This window comes from Hypomesus nipponensis, chromosome 16 (assembly GCF_054491055.1).
Source record: "Hypomesus nipponensis isolate SF chromosome 16, ASM5449105v1, whole genome shotgun sequence".
NCBI classification, from domain to species: Eukaryota; Metazoa; Chordata; class Actinopteri; order Osmeriformes; family Osmeridae; genus Hypomesus; species Hypomesus nipponensis.
Window position 1 is genome coordinate 4,391,297 of NC_140376.1, and position 23,513 is coordinate 4,414,809.

The 23,513-nt window shown below is 51.3% G+C and overlaps 2 protein-coding genes across 3 annotated transcripts; one reads left to right on the plus strand and one right to left on the minus strand.

Annotated features, from left to right (window-relative positions):
* Positions 1–1,207: 1,207 nt before the first annotated feature.
* On the minus strand, positions 1,208–14,134 carry LOC146254457 (phosphatidylinositol 4,5-bisphosphate 3-kinase catalytic subunit alpha isoform-like). Of its 2 annotated transcripts, XM_084676027.1 has the most exons (23): positions 13,400–14,134; positions 12,623–12,754; positions 11,138–11,545; positions 10,843–11,052; positions 10,333–10,427; positions 10,020–10,175; positions 9,606–9,851; positions 8,896–8,981; positions 7,682–7,787; positions 6,255–6,407; positions 5,778–5,912; positions 5,476–5,600; positions 5,061–5,142; positions 4,730–4,894; positions 4,041–4,144; positions 3,672–3,843; positions 3,425–3,531; positions 2,928–3,049; positions 2,743–2,821; positions 2,484–2,654; positions 2,182–2,299; positions 1,898–2,049; positions 1,208–1,609 (listed from the first exon to the last, which is right to left on the minus strand). In XM_084676027.1, exons 3-23 carry the CDS (start codon positions 11,487–11,489, stop codon positions 1,339–1,341), a joined length of 3,207 nt encoding a protein of 1,068 aa, XP_084532153.1. In that variant the 5' UTR covers positions 11,490–11,545; positions 12,623–12,754; positions 13,400–14,134; the 3' UTR covers positions 1,208–1,338. The 2 variants fall into 2 exon arrangements, with proteins under 2 accessions (XP_084532153.1, XP_084532154.1); XM_084676028.1 differs by lacking the exons at positions 4,730–4,894; positions 5,061–5,142; positions 5,476–5,600.
* Positions 14,135–14,319: 185 nt separating this feature from the next.
* Positions 14,320–19,961, plus strand: zmat3 (zinc finger, matrin-type 3). The gene is made up of 6 exons (XM_084676143.1): positions 14,320–14,609; positions 16,862–17,349; positions 17,508–17,648; positions 17,884–18,059; positions 18,253–18,353; positions 19,753–19,961. Exons 1-6 carry the CDS (start codon positions 14,489–14,491, stop codon positions 19,959–19,961), a joined length of 1,236 nt encoding a protein of 411 aa, XP_084532269.1. The 5' UTR covers positions 14,320–14,488.
* The last annotated feature ends 3,552 nt before the right edge of the window (positions 19,962–23,513 follow it).

Below are 23,513 nucleotides of genomic sequence, written 5' to 3' on the forward strand. Positions count from 1 at the left end.
AAAACACGCGAGGAAAACGACTCTTGTTTTTTCAAGTCCGTCAATGTCAGATGGGCAGGATCTTCCAGAACCTGCTTCTTTCGGGAAAGAATGTGCACACGCACACACACATTCTCACAAACTCAGGCACTCTGCGTCGTCTTAGACGAACCGGAGGGGAAAACCCACGACTGTCCAGGTCAATTCATACAGTTCTCCACATTCAGCATTCATTAGCACAGCTACCCAAGGCAGACTGGCATTAAGCTGCCTCTGTGCACCGGGGCCTCCTGGCCACCAGGGGGCGGCAGCCCTTAGCTATCCCACCGCTCAGCACTCCAGAAAGCTTCCTCTCGACACTGAAACGTTCTCACACCGGTGGTGTCTGTAGAACGCGGAAGCTACGGTGCAACAGGCTTCAGGGGGGAGGAAGGTAAACACGCAAACACAATGAGGCAGCGGCGCTACTCTCAGCACAGGAAGTGGGGTGGCTAGGCAGGAAGCAGGCGAACATGCGGCGACCGTGCTCTTAAAACGCTCTCTCTCCCTCTCGCAACCTCCAAACACAGGCCCCCATCCACTTCAGTTGGCCCTGGGGCGCACGGGGCTGTCACATGGAAATAAATAAAGTAACAAAGTACGGCAATGGATAAAAGAATACTAATATTAAAAGACGTCAATACAAAAAGACACTGTGATAGAATACATGATAGGCTTCCGTTGAGGACGTGGTGGGAGCTGAGGCTTGGGTTTGCGGTGACCTGGGGTCATACCCTGTGCATCCGATGCCCCCAGCTGTCCCGTGCATAGTCCTACAGGCCCCGCGCCCCCCCCGTGTGGGAGGAGCTAGGAACAGGAAGACACTGATGCCCTGAGCCTCTCTGCAAAGTCCCGCGCTTTCACAATCACGGAGGGGAGAGCGCGTCACTGTGGGGAGGTGGGGGGGGGGGATGGGAGGGCGTGGGGGGAGGGGAGGGCGGGGCAGGACTCTCCCTGAGGGCGGGAAAAACGGGTCCAAAAAAGTCTGGAGACGCGGTCTTGGGAAAAGTCAGCCGTGGGAGGATAGGGAACGCAGTAGAAGAGCTCCAAACTGTCCTGACTGCCCTGGGCAGAGGCTTGGCCAGGTGCCCGGTCGCGGTGGGCGACGCCTGGGTGCCGTCATCTTGGGATCCAGCGCCTTCGCGCCACGGGGAGATGGAGGAGCCTCCGCCTGCTGCCCTCCTCCTCGTGACGCGGGCTGGGGAGGTGGTTATGGGGAGCGGGGGAAGGTGGACAGGGGAGGAAGAGGAGGCTGGAGAGGGAAGGCCTGTATCCCCACCCCCGACCCGGGGCGGAGAGAGAGATAGGGGGGGGGACCTCTCAGTTGAGGGCGTGCTGGCGGATGGTGTGGAAGATCCAGTCCATCTTGGTGGTCCAGCCGCCGTGGTGGGCGTCGTTCATCTGCTTCATGAAGTAGTCCAGGGCCTCCTGCTCCGTCTTGTCCAGGGCCAGGGTCTTCCGGATGTAGGCGATGTCGTCGAAGCTCTGCAGCTCGGGCATGCCCGAGCCCAGCATCATGGAGAACAGGTTGATGAAGAGGTTGGCGTGCTGACGGATGGCCAGGTAGGCTTTGTAGCACGTCTCCTGGAACCTGAGGGGGAGAGGGGGGAGAGGGGGGTCACAGACACAGGAGGGGGCCTCTGAGCAGCAGTGTGTGTGTGTGTCATTGTGACAAATGACGTTGTGTCCTTGGGCAAGGCACTTCACCCTACTTGCCTCTGGGGGAATGTCACTGTACTCACTAAGTCGCTCTGGATAAGAGCGTCTGCTCAATGACTAAATGTAATGTAAATGTATGTGTTTGTGTAATACACAGCATACAGTATACATCTGCTGGTTTGCACTGCGACAGCTACAGGACGTAGCTGCTGCGCGGTACCTCTCAAACTCCCTGGTCTTGGTGCACTCCTGAGTTCCTTTGCTGATGACTATGAGGAAGTCCTGAGTCAGCACGAAGGGAACCCGCTCGCGCTTGTAGCCGAACTTCGTCTTCTTGTGGTCGAGGAAGTGGCCGAAGTCGATGTGGAACAGCTGCAGAGCAACGCTCGGTGAGACGACACGAGACGACTGGCTCAAAACAAACCGGCCGCGCACCCACGCGAAATGCCAGCGGCGCGCTTGATTCGACTCTTTGGGGCGCGCCGGAAACATGTGCATGCCTACCTGCCCGTCGTCTTTGACCATGATGTTGCTGTTGTGCCTGTCTCCTATCCCCAGGATGAAGGTGGCCACACAGTAGCCCGCGCACGACCTCGTGAACAGGTCTACGGCCATGTCATACCTACACACACACACACACACACACACAGACGGAAGCAATTGTACAGTAACACAATAAGGACATTTTCACAAATTGTTAAACACACCACCACACATACAATCCGGTGCCAAAGTCTTGGGCACAAAGGTTACGCACACACACGCTCACACACACACACACACACACACACACACACAGCACTCACATCTCTCCCTTGTTCTTGTCCTTGAGCCACTGGTGCAGCGTGGAGCTGTTGAACTGCAGCGCCCCCTTCAGGCCTCCTTTACACTGGATCTGCATGATGGTGTGGGAGCTTCGCACCACCTCGATGAGGCCCACGCAGTCCCCAATGGACAAGCAGCCATAGGGCAGCATCCTGCAGGCACACCGCCGTGTCAAACCCTGTCTGTCTCTGGTCACACACACACACACACACAGGTACACCCTGGTATGTGAGGACTAACCTGAGGTCGAGTCCCTGGTTCTGCCAGATGTTCTCCATGATTCTGATGATCTGCAGCGTCAACATGTCCTGCCTCAGATCTGGAACAAACACACACACACACACACGCACGATGGCGTCGGTCAGCCAGGCCGTACGATGGCCGGAGGCGCGGAGCGAGGCCCCTCGTCCCGGAGCTGCTCTCACCGTCTCCGTTCTTGAAGATGATCTCGTTGTTCTGGAAGAGCAGCTCCGACATGATGTCTGGGTTCTCCCAGTTGAGCCACAGGGGCCGCTTGGCCGAGGACATGATCCTGCACTCCTCCAGCCTGGGGAGAGACGGAGGGAGGGAGGAGGGGATGGTATGGAGAGAAAGAGGGAGATAGAGAGAGAGATAGAGTGAGAGATAGAGAGAGAGAGAGAGAGGGAGGGAGGGAGGGAGGGAGGGAGGGAGGGAGGGAGGGAGGGAGGGAGGGAGGGAGGGAGGGAGGGAGGGAGGGAGGGAGGGAGGGAGGGAGGGAGGGAGGGAGGGAGGGAGGGAGAGAGAGAGAGAGAGAGAGAGAGAGAGATGAAAATGACGTTTCATCCTTAAGAGTTTTGAGGCAGCAGGTCAAAAGGTCTCCATCACCGTGACAACAGTCGCTGCCCCCCCCCCCCCTGTGACTCCTCATGCCGCTGGCAGGTCAAGGTCAGAGCAGGCTCACATCAGATTTCCCAGCTGGTGGGCCGGATTGAGAGGAGAGCTGAAGCTCTGCAGGGCGTCCATGTAGTCCGGTCTCCTCATCTGCTCCACAAGAAACTTCATCTGGACCTGAGGAACCACACACACACACACACACACAGCAAGTGGATTCAAATCAATTGAACCAAAAGGAAATCCAAGTGTTCAGAGACCCCCAGCTGTGCAGTGTGAAACATGGACAGATGTGTGTGTGTGTGTGTGTGGGCTACCTTCTGCGTCTCGTCTTTCTTCTCCTGTTTGAGGATGTCGGTGAGGTTGATGAGCTTCTCCATGGCCTCCACCTGCCTGCTCAGGTGCTTCAGGTACATGCCGCAGGCCCGGCAGTAGGACTCCAGCAGCAGGCCGAAGCGCTGACTCACCGTCTTGTTGTGCATCTCTGACCTGGAGCACCAACCAGCGAGTCACTACTCCTCCACAGGACTCCCCATTCAGTCCCAGTCAGGCCCCACAAGTTCAACATGTTCTTACTTCACACATATGCATGTATAAACACAAGACACACACACACAAACGTGATATGGGGACGTGCTGGGGTTCTCCACGTTCCATGGAATGAGTAACTGTCTGAAGTTACTCACTTTAAGTGCCAGAAAAAGAAGTGTCCTATCCTTTGGTTGGTCAAGGCCTTTTTCAATAGAAACCGTACTAATGTGTTATCCAGGTATTGCTCATACTTCAGAACCTACAGAGAGAGAGAGAGAGAGAGAGAGAGAGAGAGAGAGAGAGAGAGAGAGAGAAACATAGAGAGAGAGAAACAGAGAGAGAGAAACAGAGAGAGAGAGAGAGAGAGAGAGAGAGAGAGAGAGAGAGAGAGAGAGAGAGAGAGAGAGAGAGAGAGAGAGAGAAACAGAGAGAGATGGTTTGACATTCAACGGTTTGGGTTTCAAAATGTCAAAAGCAAATTTTCAAGGCTAGCAGAAATGAGACATTTAGGCGAATGCAAATTCCCAGAAGTTGTGAAAAGAACTTTCAGAAAAGTCAGCACTTAGACCACCACCAACTAAACCCAGTGCCCTGGAACTATTCCTGCAAGCTAAACCCAAAATGCATCATTCAGAGCCACCAGCTCACCTGGTGTCACAGTTTCTCTATGGGAGCTCATGATGATGAACGAAGGTAAAGTGGACTTGAATCCTTATCTTGAACAGAGAATGCACAACAGGCTCTATGTTGTTCTGCGGTCATGCTCAGTTGGAACAGGGCAAGGTCTCTTCACGGTCTGGGAGCAGTCTTTCCTCAAACAGCACCCCCGTCCGGACACACCTACCTGGACCAGCTGGATGAGGTACTGGGACAGCTTGTCGTCCGTCAGGTACTTCTCCAGACAGCGCACGGCAAAGTCCCGGATGCCGGGGTCTGGGTAGTTGCAGTCCAGCAGTTCCATGGCCTGCTCTGGCCTGATTGCCGGCCAGTCTTTCAGAAGACAATACATCTAGACCACAACAACAAAACACCCCTTAACAGGCACAGTTTGTGTCATTCGAAGTGGATTTGGTTCATTTTTGGGGTTTGCCCTTCCAAACCGTTGGCGTTACGGTCACCAGGGCCCTGTGGTGAAGGCGGTGACGGTTCGGCCATGTGGCTCCAGGTGAAGCTACCTGTGCTACTTCGTCCCTGGAGTTCCATTTGACCGCCAGGAGGATCTTGGGTAGGATCTCGGGTATGTTCACACAGTAGTGTCTGGTCATGTGGGACGAGACAGGACACAGATTGGTTAAGGACAGTACCCTCTTCACAGCCTTAACACCCTGTGTTAATGTGCTGTGTCGAAAGGTTGTAAAAACCCTTCTCTTCTTGGTTGATAGCGGATGTATTTAGCTTTAAAGTCTTTTGATAGTGACTTGAGGCATTCTGACACATTTCTACTACTCCCCAGTAAACACAAATCATGTTGGATTTGACTATCCTCAGACAAAGTTGTACAAGAACGAACAGTCAATACGAAAAAAAATCTATCTGTGCCACCCCGGGAAGGTTTAAATAAAGTTGTAGGGTTTCAAACAGGAAGTGTACCTGTGCCTCCAGAGGAAGTCCTTCTCCTGCTCTGTGATCTCAGACAGAGCGTCTCTGTTGCTTAGCAGCCTCAGCTGCTCCAGGTCGCTGTCCATCAACGCGTGGTCTCGTGCCACGCGGTTACTCTGGACGGAGGCCACACGACACAAAACATAAGCTGTCACGCATACACGAGGATCACGTCAGGGCTGGGTTAGGGACTCTCCTTCTACCTTCAATTGTACATCGACCAGGACCTGGGATATGCAAGGCTATACCCCCCGGAGCTGTGGCTACACTGTGCTGACTCTGCAGGGCCCTACCTGTCCCGACTGGCTGTAGTTGAAGCCCAGCTCCCTGGAGATGGTCCAGTTGGCATGGTCCTCCACAGCAGCCATGTCTGGGAACTTGACCGGGCTGCTGAAGTAGTCAAACTCCAGTTCCAGGCAAGGCGTTTCCTGAGTGGACGGCAGAGAGAGAGACGCTGACTGGAGCAGGTGTGGCAGGCTATTTGGAGGTTCTGGAAACGGATTTAATGAAGACCAACCCCAAGGATTTTAGCAGACGCTCTTATCCAGAGCGACTTACAGTAAGTACAGGGACTTTACCCCCCGAGGCAAGTAGGGTGAAGTGCCTTGCACAAGGACACAACATCATTTGGCACAGGAACTGGGAATCGAACTGGCAACCTTCAGATTACTAGCCCGATTCCTTCACCGCTCAGCCACCCGACTCCCTTCAACACATACTGGTGGAGCCCCGTTGGCTGGGTGTCAAGCCCATGCCCCTGCGATGTTTACCTTGTTGGGGTTGGAGCCGGTGACTCCTATGGGGTTGAGCAGATCCTCCAGACCATGGGGGACAGGCCAGAGGTTGAGAGCCATTTTCCCTGCCACCAGGGTGTGGGTGTAGTCAAACAGGTTGACATTGCCCCATGCCAGTGGACAGTGCTCCTGGGGACACAGGGAATTCGGGGACAGGGGGTGAGTCCTTTTTTTCAAGAGGACACATGCCATGCATCTACAAGGACATCTTAAGAGATCCACGAGGATCGCACTTGATCCAATTCAGCTTGATTCAATTGAATTCAGTTATAAAGTCATTCGGCACAGCTAAGTGCCCCTTATTTTATCGCCATGGGAATTAATTAGGGTGGAATCTCATGTTAGGCCTTTGGGAGGGAATCTCAAACTAAGGAGCACTGGGCTGTAGTAATGACAGTAGTCACACACACTCACACAGTCACATACTGGTTTCCATGTATCTTGAAGGGTCTAAAAATAGCAAGCGTCCAGACAACGGAACCGCCTGAAGAGGCGTTTATCTTTAATTCAGCGCCGGCATGGAAACCCAACCTGCTCCCAAACCTGGCTCAACTGCAGGTGAGATCGGTCCTCGGAGGTGTCCGTTACAGTATCAATGCCTGGCTACCTGGCTAGCTAGCGCGCCATACACAGAGCTGGAGGCCAGACCGAGTAGATTCGATTCGATTCCAGTTGAGTAGACCAGACCTTATTCCCTTCCACGGTCATGGCCGCTCTGCAAAATCTAGCTCTGTGACGTCGACGGGCTGTCACAAGGGTCTTTAGTAATTCAACAGACCTTCCAACTTACACCGTCGCTCCACCGGTAAAAGCCCAAAGCTGGCCTGTGGACGACAGGACAGGTGCCTGCTAGGGTTTCCTTTAAACACTTAAAGACCTGGCCCGTCTCATTAAACTTAAATTTAACCTATTAAATTAACGAGCGTCGAGATCACTGTCACTTGCTGGCACTTGCTGTCCCGCCTAGCATGGTCTGGTGTCCTTTGCCAGCGGGCTGCAGGTTAACCGAGGGCTTCAGTGTCTCCGTTGGCATGGCCGATGAAAACGACACAACTAACAAGGCGGTAAAGGGGGGGGGGGGGGGGGGGGGGTGTGAGGTCCGCCCTGGTGAAGGAGGGATGGCGGAGGGGGGGGGTGAGGTCCGCCCTGGTGAAGGAGGGATGGCGGAGGGGGGGTGTGAGGTCCGCCCTGGTGAAGGAGGGATGGCGGAGGGGGGGGGGTGAGGTCCGCCCTGGTGAAGGAGGGATGGCGGAGGGGGGGGGTGAGGTCCGCCCTGGTGAAGGAGGGATGGCGGAGGGGGGGGGGTGAGGTCCGCCCTGGTGAAGGAGGGATGGCGGAGGGGGGGGTGAGGTCCGCCCTGGTGAAGCAGGAATGGCGGAGGGCGAGCAAGCCCATGCTCTTACCTCCTTGGCCCCTTTTCTTCCTTTCACGGAGCAGATGGAGAGGCAGAGGCGAGCGGCGCGGGGGATGTCGGAGATGTACATGTCATAGGTGAGCCACTCGTTCCACCTGGGGGGGAGAGAGACAGAGAGACAGAGAGAGAGAGAGAGAGAGAGAGAGAGAGAGAGAGAGAGAGAGAGAGAGAGAGAGAGAGAGAGAGAGAGAGAGAGACCCAGAAAGAGAGAGTGAAAGAGAATGAGTAGAGAAACAGAGAGACATGGTGGGAGAGAGAGAGATAAATACACACTGCTAAGGGGATTACACTAAGCAGCGTGCCTCTCCCTACAGGAACCCTGAGCAGGAGCAAGCCCCTAACCCCAGGCCTCCTGGGTGGTACAGTGAGCCCCTAACCCCAGGCCTGCTGGATGCTACAGTGAGCCCCTAACCCCAGGCCTCCTGGGTGGTACAGTGAGCCCCTAACCCCAGGCCTGCTGGGTGGTACAGTGAGCCCCTAACCCCAGGCCTGCTGGGTGGTACAGTGAGCCCCTAGCCCCAGGCCTGCTGGGTGGTACAGTGAGCCCCTAGCCCCAGGCCTGCTGGGTGGTACAGTGAGCCCCTAGCCCCAGGCCTGCTGGGTGGTACAGTGAGCCCCTAACCCCAGGCCTGCTGGATGCTACAGTGAGCCCCTAGCCCCAGGCCTGCTGGGTGGTACAGTGAGCCCCTAACCCCAGGCCTGCTGGATGCTACAGTGAGCCCCTAGCCCCAGGCCTGCTGGGTGGTACAGTGAGCCCCTAACCCCAGGCCTGCTGGATGCTACAGTGAGCCCCTAACCCCAGGCCTGCTGGGTGGTACAGTGAGCCCCTAGCCCCAGGCCTGCTGGATGCTACAGTGAGCCCCTAGCCCCAGGCCTGCTGGATGCTACAGTGAGCCCCTAGCCCCAGGCCTGCTGGGTGGTACAGTGAGCCCCTAGCCCCAGGCCTGCTGGATGGTACAGTGAGCCCCTAGCCCCAGGCCTGCTGTGTGGTACAGTGAGCCCCTAGCCCCAGGCCTGCTGGGTGGTACAGTGAGCCCCTAGCCCCAGGCCTGCTGTGTGGTACAGTGAGCCCCTAGCCCCAGGCCTGCTGGATGGTACAGTGAGCCCCTAGCCCCAGGCCTGCTGTGTGGTACAGTGAGCCCCTAGCCCCAGGCCTGCTGGATGCTACAGTGAGCCCCTAGCCCCAGGCCTGCTGGATGGTACCTGGGGTTGGAGCAGGGCACCCGCTGGGTGTTGACGTTGTCACACATCTGCTCCCCTCCGTGGTAGATGCCAGTCCGCACGTAGATCTACACAGAACAGATCAGGTCTTCAGCACATGCACCGACAGTGGCAAGTCTAACCATCCAAACAGAGAGGTAACAGAGGCAACAAGAGGAGCTGCAGGAAGAAAGAGATGGAGGGCGAGAGACAGAGGTGAGAGGAGGAGAGAGAGGAGGGAGAGAGAAGAGAGAGAGAGAAGGGAGAGGAGGAGAGAGAGGAGGGAGAGAGAGGACGGAGAGAGAGGAGAAGAGAGAGAGGAGAGAGAGAAGGGAGAGGAGGAGAGAGAGGAGGGAGAGAGAGGGGGAGAGAGAAGGGAGGAGGAGGAGAGAGAGGAGGGAGAGAGAGAGGGAGAGAGAGAGAGGGGAGAGGAGGGAGAGAGAGGAGGAAGAGAGGGGGTGAGAGAGGAGAGAGGGGAGGGAGAGAGAGGAGAGAGAGGAGGAGAAAGAGGAGAGAGAGGAGGAGAGAGAGGAGGAGAGGAGGGAGAGAGAGCTGGAGAGAGAGAGAGAGAGAGAGAGAGAGAGAGAGAGAGAGAGAGAGAGAGAGAGAGAGAGAGAGAGAGAGAGAAAGAGAGAGGAGGGAGAGAGAAAGAGAGAGGAGGGAGAGAGAGCTGGAGAGAGAGGAGGAGGGGATAGAGGGAGGAGGCCCGTCACCTTGTCTATGTCTCTGATGTTGACGTTGACGTAGGTGGCGCAGAGCATGCGGATGCGCAGCGTGCCGTTGATGGTCCACAGGGACTTGGTGGAGGCCTCCCCGTTCATGTAGGGCGTGGCCGTAGAGATGCGCCGCGAGTACGACGGCATGGTGAAGGTGTCCAGGGGCAGCTGGGAGTACAGGCTGTCCTTAGCCATCAGCATCAGGTTAGGCAGCCTGCCCAGCATGATACAGCTCCGTATGTACTGAGAGAGAGAGAGAGAGAGAGAGAGAGAGAGAGAGACAGAGAGAGAGAGAGAGAGATAACAGAAAGACAAGAATGAGAGAATTAAGGAGACAACAGAAATATCGACTGACAGTGATTGAGTGAGTGATTGAGTGAGTGAGAGAGAGAGTGAGGTGAAGTGCTGTACCTTGTACTGGCTGAGAGGGTACTTCTCCAGGAGGTATTCGTCACAGCCGCACACCTTGAGGATGTACTTGCCCTGGTACTCCTGAACGCACATCTTCAGCTGCTCGGGAGACAACAGCATGCTGCGGGTCTTCTTCCTGATGGCCTCCGCTATCACCTGGCAGGCCCAACACACACCCCACACACCCCACACACACAGTGTGAGGACGCAAGGTGACACCACACCTCATCATTGTAAGCAAATCATGTGATCATTGTCAAGAAGAGGTGAGAAGGCACACAGCTGGGTGGAGGTGGTTAGATGTGCTCCACACCTGCTCTGGTACACAGTCATGGTTGATCTTCAGCGTGTACTTCTGTTTGTCGTTGTTTGGGGAGACAATCACCCATATCACCACAATGATCTGACCTGCAGGCACATCATGGAATTTTTAATTAAAGATACGACCGAACACATTTCGAAGTACCTGTACCAGCTGCTCATTTCAAATAAACGTGAAAGTGTGCAAGGGTGGCTGGGATTGGCTGGCACCTACTGTATATCTGACCCAAATCAACTATTCACCACATGAGAGACATAATCCACCTTTAGAGTCCCATGGCCGTTCAGTACATTTACATTACATTTACATTTAGTCTTACAGCAGACACTCTTATCCAGAGTAAGTACAGGGACATTCCCCCGAGGCAAGTAGGGTGAAGTGCCTTGCCCAAGGACACAACATAATTTGACGTGGCCGGGAATCAAACTGGCAACCTTCAGATTACTAGCCCGATTCCCTAACCGCTCAGCCACCTGACTCCCTTGTACTTCACACACATACCTTTGTCCAGTTTGCTGTAGATGTGTTTGGGGAGCTCCAGGGTGGACTCCACGTTGGGCGGGTAGACGTATAGGGCTCGGCTGTGACAGCCGTTGGCGTCGCGGAGCTCCACGGCATCTTTGCACACGCTCAGTATGTTCCTCCTGAAGTCCTGCACCTCCGGGTCCTTCACCAGGTCAAACTCACACACGGGCATACCGATGGCAAATCCTGGAATCCACAAACGCTGCAGGTTTTTTTTCCTTCCTCCCCAGAAGCGGTTTCCTCACCCCCCCCCCCCCCCCCCCGCACGTACCGATTTCTCGGTTGAGGATCTTCTCCTCGCGGTTCCCCACGGGCTCGATGACCTTCAGGAAGGGCTGGAAGAGCCGGAGGTCGCACAGCCTCTTGGTCTCGTCGTAGAACTCCTCGCGTTCGGCCTCCTGGGTGACGCTGACGAAGATGTAGGAGGACTCCTCCTGGAGGAGGTGCGGCAGGGGGTACTTGCGGGCCTCCTTGAACAGCTCGTGCTTGACGGTGACGAGCGTGGCCTCGCGCAGGCACTCCATGGTCAGGATCATGCCGTTGGGCAGCAGGCAGTCCACCAGGATCCGGGGGGGCATCAGGTGGATGCCCCATAGCTCCCCGGAAGACGGTCGGGGGGGCATCTCTCGGCTCGGGCCTCACCCCCACTCACGCTGACTCAGTAGCTAGGCACTGTCTCCTGGAGGGGGGAGGGGGGGGGGCAAGGCAGCATTAGCTGGATGGATATAACAGAGTAGAGTATAGTAAGGTAGGAGTAGAGTACAGTAGAGTAGAGGTACAGTAGGAGTAGAATAAGGTAGGAGAAGGAGTAGAGTTGGGTAGGAGTAAAGCAGTGCAGGAGAGAACCCTTAATGTGGTAGTCCCATTTGCGACACAGGCAGCTCCCTGGTCTGATGGTGTCTAGTGTGGTGGCTGTTTCCAGTTCCACTTACTCAGTGCCTCTCTCACCCAGAAAAAAAAAAAAACTGGGTGTGTTTACAGAAGTGAAAGAGACTTGAGCTGTGTTGACACCATCGGTGCAGCCCACAGAATCTTCTCATAACATTCATCCACTCGTCCACTTAGCTGGGCGGCAACGGCTTCTAAAATCACTCCTCAGCTAGCTAGCTCGTCACTCCTAACCCACTAACAGGGAAGCACAACACCTGGTGACTAAAGCCCAGACTGTCACACTGGGATGGGAAATACGAGCAACATGTTGGAAGCAGTAGGAGTGGTGACGTCATGGCCATCACTGCCCAACAGAAGAAATTGCGGCGATCTGAGCGATGAGTCATGTGGCAGTGACTGGAGGATTCCTTCAGTGTGTGCATAATATAAAAACACACACATACAAACACACACAAATAGTGTTGTTGATAAATACAGTACAGTGCGAGCATTCTACCAAAAGCGCACACACACTCACACAGTTATTTCATTTTTTGCCATAACCTCTGATCTGGTATAACGTCATGTCACAACATTGACAGTTGCAACAACAAACCCCCAGTCGTGCTTTGCCCAATCTGGTCATCAGGATGTGAGGCCAACGGAAGCTTCCTCAAACTCAGGATGTGAAGCAAGGAAGCCCGGTGTTGTGAAGCCTGCCTACTTTGAATGCAGATGAATGGGAGAGCAAGGGGGGCTCTTTACAATGCAAACTTTGTCTATCGCACTCCAATAGGGGAAAAGGTGTCCGTCTATTATCAGTGCAAAACTCAGCCTTTCGAAAAACACATTTAAAAGGCATGGCATGCGTTTCATATTGTCATACCTTGGAGAGCTGTTTTGTTTTTTTCTGGTGGTATTTTCACCCAGCATGAGTCAGATCATCTTTGACAGCATCGATGTTGCTGTGTGTGTGGTTGTCAGGTGAACGGGACAGCTGGCTTGCCAGTGACAGCGCCTTTGAAATCACGAAAGAGAAAATCTAGGCACTTAGTACACAATAATCACGAGCTTATTATATTAAAATATGACCTGCAAATGGGTAGCTGGTTATGCAGAGAAAATGTTCAATGCTTCAGGCTGCCCCTTTGGTTGGTTATGTTGCTGGTCAACTTACTGTAGTCGCATTGGTTCGTTATAATTCCATCTCCCCAAATTACATATTTGATGCATGTCCACAAATAGCGACATAGCTAGCTGTCTGTCTACTACATTTCAAATAGCTTTTATTACTTACATTTTCAAATGACACATTTACAACGGCAAAAATATGTTTTTTGTGGTGCTATATCTAGCTAGATGTTCAACGTTAGCTAGTAAGCTAGTTAGCAAGCAGGGGAACATCCAGGCAGAATGTACAGGCTAGACTACTGCAACTAGCCTGTCTACCCCTTAGCCAGTAAGCTAGACTGACAGTTTCCTTCTTTCCTTGCCTACTTCTAGCTATCTATTTAGCAGGATATCAATATGGAATGTCAGATCCAAATAGGTATCTTGCTAGTCAACCAGTTACTCTTACAGTAAGAATTGTTGTTTTTACAGTAAGATAAAATAACTTCAGACAGACATGTCTCAAAGTGTGTGAGGATTGTCCACCACCAACCTCATTCCACGGCGAGAGGGCTGTTCCTTCTCCCACTGTCCCTACCACAGTACGCGGCTTGCGGCTTCTACCCACGAGTCGACGGGAACATTCTCTCCATATAAAAGCAGTCTTCTTCAGTTTGACCAGTAATCCTTTGCTTGATATGTTATAAAAAATTAACACAAGACAACAGAATAAGCTATCAGTTTCGCCTTGAGTTGTATTGGGCGCACCTACTACAGTAACAGTAATACTGTCGGTGTGTTGATCCGAGTGCGATGCGCCGTACCCCGTTTCCAGCCCCTGTTCCAAGTGTTGATCTTCACTTCAGTCACGAATCTCAATATTGATTGATCACACGCCTCCCACCCACACCCTAAAGCATTTATGTTCACATCAACTTTCTGACAATGATATAAGCTGTCTCTATGAGCTGTCCTCGCATGAACTACCACGTAAAAACTTTACAGATGGTGGCTATACCTTATGGGGAAAAATCGGTTATAAAAATGAGCTGTGATTATTAAGTATCGCATACAGGTGCATCAAAGTGAGCAATTGGTCATGTATGGAATGTAGTTGTTCTGTAGTATGCTCATTTAGACTAGATATCGAATATTTTGAATTTCCCCCCAAAATTAAGAATAGGCTACATTATTAGTCAAACAAATAGAACTGGGATGTTGATAACCCAGTTCTTACATGTTTTTATATAATTTTCAATAATTTATCCTAATGAAAACCTATAGGCTATCAGACATTTGCCATAGCTGTGCCAATCTTCCTTTTCGGTGTATGAAATTAACATTCCCAAGACTAGTCCACTTGTCACTGGTATAGGAAACGGACTGCACCATCAAGAAAAGGATGGCATCGTAAAAAGATGAACATAAAGAAAATATCTATGTAATGTAATTTTTGTTTTATAAATTGTCACAGAAATGGTCCCTTTAATACAGTCACAAACCAGTTAGCCTACATTCTATTTGCAGTAAATTACATTTAATCCCGTCTTCTCGGCGATTTTCGACCCTCCCCGGTGAAACGAGCTGGGACTGCACGTATGGTTCGGAGCTGGCTTGAAGTTGGCAGAGGGATGCGAATCCGATGATGGCGTTGCATGTGAAGAACAGAGATGCCTATTATCAAAGTGCAGATTACTGCAGGAATTTCGGCACTCATCCTCTGAACTATGGAGATAGCAGCCATTATTTTGGTCGTTTGGCAGGTAAGAAAATGTTTGCATGCGTTGCTGTCACTCGGCTGAAGGCGAGAAAGGATGGCTGAATGCAGTTGAGAAAATGCAGTGAAATGCTGATCAAACATGTTTGCAATCGTAGGCTGCAGAATTTGAACATGAAAACCATGAATCTTTTGTTGTAGATTTGAGACAGGCGACTAACTATGACGGTGAAAGGACGACTTAAAATCTATTTAAGAGGTTGTCACTCTTGCCTGCTTCCTTACATTTGTAAAAAAAAAAAAAAAAGGTTCAAGTTTATAGAAGTTAACTCGATGGAGTGGCTAGTGTATTAATGCGGTCCGTAATGACTTCACCTAGAGTAGCCTACTCGCAGGTGCAGCAGAGATGCCAGCGAAGCAAACCTCAGTCACACATACTGCCTTGCTTTACTTTATAGTCATAACTACTCTCATAACCTATATCAAGATATTAAAAGCTTCCAGGTCCATTTTATGGCTTAACGTCACAGACTCAATTTACCGAGTTGATCTCCATATCAGGATTCTCACAAATGCTAAGTGTGAATCGGAAACCTTCGCTTGAAACTCTTTATATCATAGCATAGCTGCCATTTTTTACACTGGGCCAAGATCATTCTACTGCAGTTCATGGGCATGTTCTAGTCAATATTCCACCCTTCAGCCTCTCTTCATTCAAAAGGCTAACCATGCAGATCAAGTCAGTGCCTCCAGCATGCGGTCTACACTCCATAATTGATGTGTCAGAGCTACAGTTTTTAGCGCTAAACTGCAGTGAAAATACCTGGCTATTTCAGGACAGAAACAATGGCGGGGTTCTCCCGGCCTTATGGACCATTACTGTACCTTATGAGACCAGCTATCCTCCCCTCATACCAACATACACACACAGACAGAAGCATGCTGGTACGCACCCCATCCCCCTACTATCACGCAACAGACACACACCCACATACACACTTAATGTACGCACACCCACACATAGGCATACACACTAAACCCAAACCCAAGCACCTGACTTTTCTTCACCTCCGCTAACCTGAAACAAGCCTCTCAATTGGCTGAGCTGACTGGCTGAGCCATGGCATCGTTTCTGTTCAGAGGCAGTTTGGAGTTTCAAATCCCTGTTCTATGTCCCGGGAGTAAAACACAACATGCCTCGGATGGTGAGGAGGACTGTGACTCTGACCTTGAGCTGTCTATGTAGCTCCCTCGACCTATTTTGGGTTCCAGGCTCCTTCTGGATTCTCTATTAATCATAGGATTCAGTATCCACACATCGTTGACCCCTCTAAGTTTGGTGGAAGGTAGCCGTACTGTACAGTGCAATGCACAGTTTAGAGCCTGCAGCATTGGGATACAGAAGACATGAACATCTCCATTTCTCGATAATATGCTGTGTATTACCGTATCTAGGTGTTAAGCACGCGTTCCTGCTATATGTGGCCACAGCATTAACGTGTGCGACACGATAGGTTCCATCCACCGACTTATGAAACTCTCGTCGGGACGTGGGAAAGTTCCATTCCCGTCCCGACATTCTGTCGACTTAGTGTCAATGCCCTGGCGGCGGAAGCAACAGCATCCCACCGCGTTATTTTGGGGCTGTGAATCACTGTTGTCGGGGATCCTCAGCCTCTCAGTCCAAGTCGATACGGCGGAAGCTTCCGGTAGGCACGGTCAGTCACAGCTGCTGCTGACTGGAGTCCCCTACTTCAGTTCTACACACACACATACACGAAACACACACACACACACACACAAACATACACACATATGCGTGGGTAGAATCTGCCTGGCCAAGTAGGCAGATCCTGGTCTATTTGAATCAGTCCCGGATCCAGAGCTAGTGTGCATGGAGTGTCCAGTGTCACGGACAGCCGGGGACCGTACTGTGTGTCTCTTTCTGCATGACTGCCAGGGAAGCCTGGCAAGGCCTCATCTCCACAATCACCACTGGACTGTGAACCAAGCCTTCCCCCGGACTTAGTTAGTGTCTTCTCTCCTAGTGCTAGGAACCGTCCCATGCCTGAGGGAGATGGCTGCCTTGTGCTAATGTCACTGACAAACCATTGTTGCTCTTTGGAACAAACAAGCCTTGGCATTTCAGTAAAGAACGCGTCCCTCTGAATTGTGATGTTGTAGACCGATCGGCAGGCTATTTTAAGCCCTTTTTTTTGTGTGGGGGAGATTTGAGTGTTGTCACTATCAGAGTCTGAGCTGGCCTGTGTGATGTGTACTGTGCTGTCTCTCTGTCAGGGCCTGAGGCGATGCTCAAGCCTCCACTGGGCCTGTTTGGGCACCACCAACAGCAGCCGTTCCAGCCCCTGGGCCCTCCACCCACCCTGGGGCCCCCGCCTGTGGTCGTGGACCCAGACTCTCTCCGCTTCCCTCTCCCCAGTCCCCTAACAGCCACAACTCTCCCTCCCCACCCCCACCTGCTCCAGAGGGCCACTGTCCCCCTCCTGCCCCTCGCCCCTGATCCTTGCTCTGGCCCTTGTCCATGTCCGTGCCCTGGTCCAAATCCTGGTCCTCTTCCTGGGCCCGGTCCCGGTCTAGTCCCTGTTCCTGGTCCCGGTCCTCTACTGCCCCAGGCAGCCCCAGCCAGCGTCCAGCCCCAGGAAAATGACCCTCTACTGGGGGAAGAGGAGTCAGATTCCACCCTGGAAGAAATGTGCAAGCCTCTCTACTGCAAGCTGTGTAACGTCACACTCAACTCTGCACAGCAAGCACAGGCCCACTATCAGGTAGGAGAGTACTATTAGCATGTGGTATCGTACACATCTACATACACACAAAGAGCCAACACACACATTGCAACGGTCACTTTTTTCCCAGAAGAGTGGACAGCAAAGTGTCTCTGACACTGAGCCATACTCCCTGACATGGTCTATACACCCTGCAGGGGAAAAACCACTCTAAGAAGCTAAGGAACTTCTACGCTGGAAGCCAGCAGCCTCCACCAATCAGAATACCCGAGAGCACAGAGCCAGTTACCCAGCAACCTCTCACCACCTCCTCAACAGAGAGTGTGCCTTCAAAGCAGGTACAACTGGACAGAACACAATAGGACACAAGGGAATACAGTACAGCGCAGTACTGTACAATACTTGAAAGCGTTTTCCAAGGTGAAACGCCCAAGATGTATTTTTGAGACGTAGAGACTTCCTATGGATATACTCTATAGAACATAAAACATATACGACAGCTAACTTAACATGAGCATCTGCTTCCCCGTCTCTCCTTTCCCCCGGCCTCTCCCCTCCTCCGCTCTCGCCCAGCCGGTGCCACTGTCTTTCAAGGGTGCCAGTCGGGTGATCCTGGCCACAGAGAACGACTACTGTAAGCTGTGCGATGCCTCGTTCAGCTCCCCCGCCGTGGCTCAGGCCCACTACCAGGGGAAGAACCACGCCAAGAGGCTGAGGCTGGCTGAGGCCCAGCAGGCCTGCAGCACCATGTGAGCCCCCGCACACACACACACACACGCACACAGACAGACACACACCCCCACGGCTTCTCTCAGCACAAACAACAGATGCACGCCGCCGCACAGACTCACAAACAAGCAGGCCCCGCAGACACATACGGTCGAGGAAACCGTTCGTCGACGTTCGGAAGAGCCACAGTTACTGAAGCGCTCCGTGTTTCAGAGACCCGTCCGAGTCCACCCAGCGGCGCCAGAGGAAGGAGGGAAGTGAGTACCGACTGGTCAAAAACCGAAGGACCCTGCAGGTGTCCGCCGCGATGCCAGGTAAAAAAATAAAAATAATCACAAAATCCAAAACAACTTTTAAACAGCAACCGTCAACTGAGAGCACATCTAGAACTATCTGTAGAAAAGAGAACCTCCTTGACAGGAGGGAAATCACCCCTGGGGTTCTGAGAAAAGTCGTCTTTGTTTCAGTCATTTGAGAGATGAGATGAATTCGGGCATTGTTGTTGGGTACACTCTGTTACAGTTATATGACACTGGTGGAAGATATGGAATGTAGTTGGCAGTTGTTTTAAATCTCCAGGCATGAAATGTGACTATCACATGTTGTTGACAGCCCAGATAGCTAGACAAATTCAGTCAGACTTCATGCCAGCCAGCCATTCAGCCAGGCAGCCAGCAAGCTTTCCAGACAGATAGCTTGCCAGCCTGCCAGCTAGCCACTACTACCAGGCCCCATCAATCAATACTGAGGACTAGGCAGTAGACTGAGAAAAAGCTTTGTTGTTTAGTCGTTTTTTTGTGTGTGTGTATTTATCTGAAGTTACAGAAACAGCGATCCTGCATTACGAGGGTAGTGTTCAGAGCCCATGTTCTCATGTTTAGTTGAGCATGATGCTCAGTAGGTTTCACACTCTCGAACATAACACCGTAACAGGCTGTGTGTTCAGGATGAGTGACCGGTGCGTGTTGCAGGAGTCTGGCCATGCGAACAGGGTGTGTGTGGAGGGTTGGACACACGCAGGCTGTGGCCTGTGTGTAAACCGATACAGTAACCTGCGTCAGATCTTCCTCACTGAATTCACACACAGCTCCACCTGCATGGTCGCAGACTCAGGTGTCCACGCTTAATCAAATCCTCACACACATACACACACACACACAGCATAATCCTTACCATTCTTCCGAGGATGAATCATCGTCCTCTTAGACACACACAAACACACACACATCCAGACCCAACTCTCTTGTGATGGCTTAGCGGTTGGCTGATCTAATCATGTTTTTTATGGATGTCAGTCTAAGAATAGAACTGAGTTGGAGTCCATGTCAGTATTAGTCTGTTCTGGCTTGGACCGTGTGTGTGTGTGAGTGTGTGAGTGTGTGTGTAGCCTCTATTTCCCATGTTGCCCTGCAGTATAGGGCATCTGTTCTCATCCTCTCATACACAGCTAACTAATAACAGCGTCGAGATCTCTCTCGGTCTGCATGTCTCTAATGAGCACAGGCTCTAACTGTGTGTGTGTGTGAGGGAGAGTGTGTGTGTGTGAGGGAGAGTGTGTGTGTGTGTATTTGTGTAGTCCCTGTAACTTGCCCAAGTAGGTTTCCCCCTCAAGTGTCTGATCTCAATGTTTTCCTATATGCGTGCGTGTGTGTATGTATGTGTGTGTGTGTATGTGTGTGTGTGTGTGTATGTGTGTGTGTGAACGTGCCCCAGGCCCGTACTACAATCCGCGTCCGAGGCAGCGCATCCCGCGGGACCTGGCCATGTGCGTCACGCCCAGCGGACAGTTCTACTGCTCCATGTGCAACTGCGGCGCCAGCGAGGAGCCCGACTTCCGCCTGCACCTGGAGAGCAAGCAGCACAAGAGCAAGGTGTCGGAGCAGCGCTACCGCAGCGAGATGGAGACCCTGGGATACACGTAGGGGAGAAGGGGGGAGGGGGGGGGGAGGGGAGGGGAGGCGGGGGGAACTGGGGGGGGGCAGGATGGGGTGGGGGGAGGGGTTTGTGAAGGGGTGCTTGTATCAGGTTGTTACGGTCAGTTTCGAATCCAATCCTCCTTCCACCCTCCGCCGCCGCTGTCTCGAGTTGACCGTGACCTTTGACCTCAGGTGGAATGCTAGAGAACGGAGGTGCAGCGGGGTCATTGACTCCCCGCTGACCTCACAGCGGCCGACCCTTGCGCGTCAGCTAGCTGCTGCTGCACCGAGCTGGCAGGCAGGAAGGAGGGATGAAAGACTTCCTGCTGTCAGCTGAGAAAGGAGTGGGAGAATGGAATAGTGTTGTCTTCATGGCCATAGCCCAGTCTGGCAGCTCTGTGTGTTTGAGTTAGCCCCTGATGTTTGTATGTACCTGTCCTGTATGTTGTCGATCTTTTGTTTTAGTTTTGATGACTTGATGTACGGTGTGTTCATTCCATTACATGTTTTAAGGTGTTGGTCCTCCACAATGTCTGTGGTTATTATTAGCATAGCTTATTTATTCATCAATAACATATGATTATGAGGATGTAATCGTTTTTTTGTTTTACATTATATCTGATTGTGGATTTAGTCAAAGTGTATGGAAAAAGAATATCTCTATATTCAATAGATGTTTTATTTTTACTTCTTTGGTTCTAATGTTTTACATAATTCGCTAAGAATAGTACCATAAGACATGGGCTATGCGTGGGCTATGCTATGCTATAACTGTAACTGTACTGACTAGACTACAATATGCCAGCCCGGACTGGAAGACCATATTGTACTGTACTAGGATTGCGATGACAATTTTCCCACCCCCTCCCTCAACCCCCCACCACGCACACTTTGCACAAAACGAGTGAAAGCTGATGTTTCCTGGTCTGCATGCATGCTGCTTTAACAGGGTTCAGTACAGGAACTATCGTCTGGCGTTTTGGTACGAGAATCGAACATCAATCCCAGGCATCCAGATCTCCAAAGAATGCATGTATTTTATGGCACACTCACTGGATGTTTTTGTTCCTGTTATTTTTTTTAGACAGTGGAAGAAAAACAGCTGCTCTAAGCCCCCCCTCCCCCCCCCCTCCCTCCCCCTCTCCCCTCTGTTCCCTCCTCCCAGCCTACATATCGAGGTCCTGGGCTTGTGAGGGGACTGAGCAGGGGCCATCTTTGATGAAGTGTTTTGGGGCTGTACGTGAGAGGGACTGTTACGTAAGTCCTCCCAGAAGGAGTGGTCCTGCTCAGGAAAGCTGTGTTCTCACTCCAAGGCTCTTTGAACAGGCTCCGTTTGAGACTCCAGATGGACACGCACTGACCTGTTCAGAATGCTCGCGTGCACAAACAGAACAAAGAGATTTGATCACGATTTTACTGTATTTTCTCTACTTCAATTAAATATCCCTACCTAAATAGTTCTTTTTTGAGTTCCTCCTCAAATGATTTAGGCAAAATGAAAATATGATTAATTCTATTGCAAAATATGTTGCTTGTCTAGAGGTAAAATAATTACTTTTTGTTGTGTAGTACTTACGTTTTTTTTTTACTATTGTTTTAGTTTTCTCCAGTAGACAAACATGATTCAACAATTTGTGTACGTGAAGAATACTTTTATGAATATTGTACTGTAAATACTGAAGGTGGATTTTACATATGTGCATGAGTACCATATATCACACTAAAATTATTTAAGTAGATTAGAGAGGAGGACTGATAGGGGATGTTCCAGAAGCGCAAGAATAATTTCCTGAAAAGAACGTCCTCTGTTTATTTACATTTTCTTGCATTGGTAGTAACACTGGACTTTATGATGATGAATAATGATGACTTGTTTTGATGATTTGATGAATTATTTGCTTATGTGATGACTCCTACATGATTTACAACAAATGTTTACAGAGAGAGGGATAGATATCTAATGGGAACATTTGAATGTACAGCATCAGGAAATAGCTGTCCAGATTTGTTCCAGATTACCTGCAGTAGCCGCATGACGTCCATAGACTTGATTGCAGGGCTGGGGGATTTTGCAGGGAGCTGAAACATGGTAATTAAATGGGTTTCATCGATTGGTGTGCTTGGTTGAAGTGTTGTGTGTCTGCAGCTTGTGTCCTCTGCTACTCCTCCTATGGCAGCTGGAGAGATGGGGGTGGTGGGGTGGGGTGGGGAAGCCGGAGGGGGCAGTGAAGGGCCGACTGATCTGGGCCAAGGCTAGTGCTGCATCACAGACACCATGCCAGAACGCTGGTTGACCTCAGAACAGCAGACTGCTATCTGGTTCTGTTGTATGAAGCTGCTCAAATGCACCCATTGGACCTAGACTGGGACTAGGCAGGACTGGACTGGAGTAGGTCCATGACCGGACTGGACTGGTCTAGGTCCATGACTGGACTGTACTAGGTCTAGGACTGGACTGGACTGGTCTAGGTCCATGACCGGACTGGTCTAGGTCCATGACTGGACTGTACTAGGTCTAGGACTGGACTGGACTGGTCTTGGTCCATGACTGGACTGGACTATGTCTATGACACCATGATGAAGAGCATCGTTTAGGCTTATCCTCTATGAAACATGTGCTGTACATGTACTACAAAGATGTACTGTGCATTCTAGCTTGAAGGTGTGTATGTATGTGTGTGAATGTGTGTTTGAGAAAGACGGTCTGGAAGAGGATGTTTTCAAGGGGGCGAAGAACAGATGTTTGTCGTTCAGTCAGGAAGTGATGACCCCAGCATGGGAACACAACGTTCCCCTGGGAGATCCACATATCCACCCCCACGCAGACACACCTCACCCCATCACACACACACAAACACACACGTCCATAAACGTGACATTTTCAATGGCTCCATTTCCTCCTTTACACAAAGAGCATTTTCGATCGAACACTCAGCCCTGATGAGCCCAGATGGGTCGTTTGAGGAGGGTTACTACTCCCGAGTCACTGAGGATTAGCCACGGTGCCTTTCCCTGGACAATCCCAGAGAGGACTTGATGATGACACACACATGAGTCACACCCAAAACATGAGGATCGACTTTCCTCCGAATCTCTATTGAACATTCAAACGATCTGGAACAGAGTATGACATATTCAGCGTTGAAACAAACACTGGCCTGGGTTTACTGTCTGTTTAATCAACAGTGAATAATACATGCTATTTGGTCACACGATGTACTCTTCAACACTTCAATTAAAAAACGTACTTTAACTTATAGATGGTGTTTTTGTCTTTAGCATATACATTATGTCCTCCGAGTCAGTAGAAGAGTTAGCGGATAATAAAGGAGGTAAGCAAATGAACAGAGAGAAAGAGAGATATAGAGGGAAAGAGAAAGAGAGAGAGGGGATAGAGATAGAGGAAAAGAGAGAGAGGGTATAGAGATAGAGGAAAAGAGAGAGAGAGGGAGGGAAAGAGAGAGAGAGAGAGGGAGGGAAAGAGAGCGAGAGCTGTTTTATGGCTGACTGAGAAACACAAGATCATCTGACAGATTATTATCTGGTTAAGTGCAACGC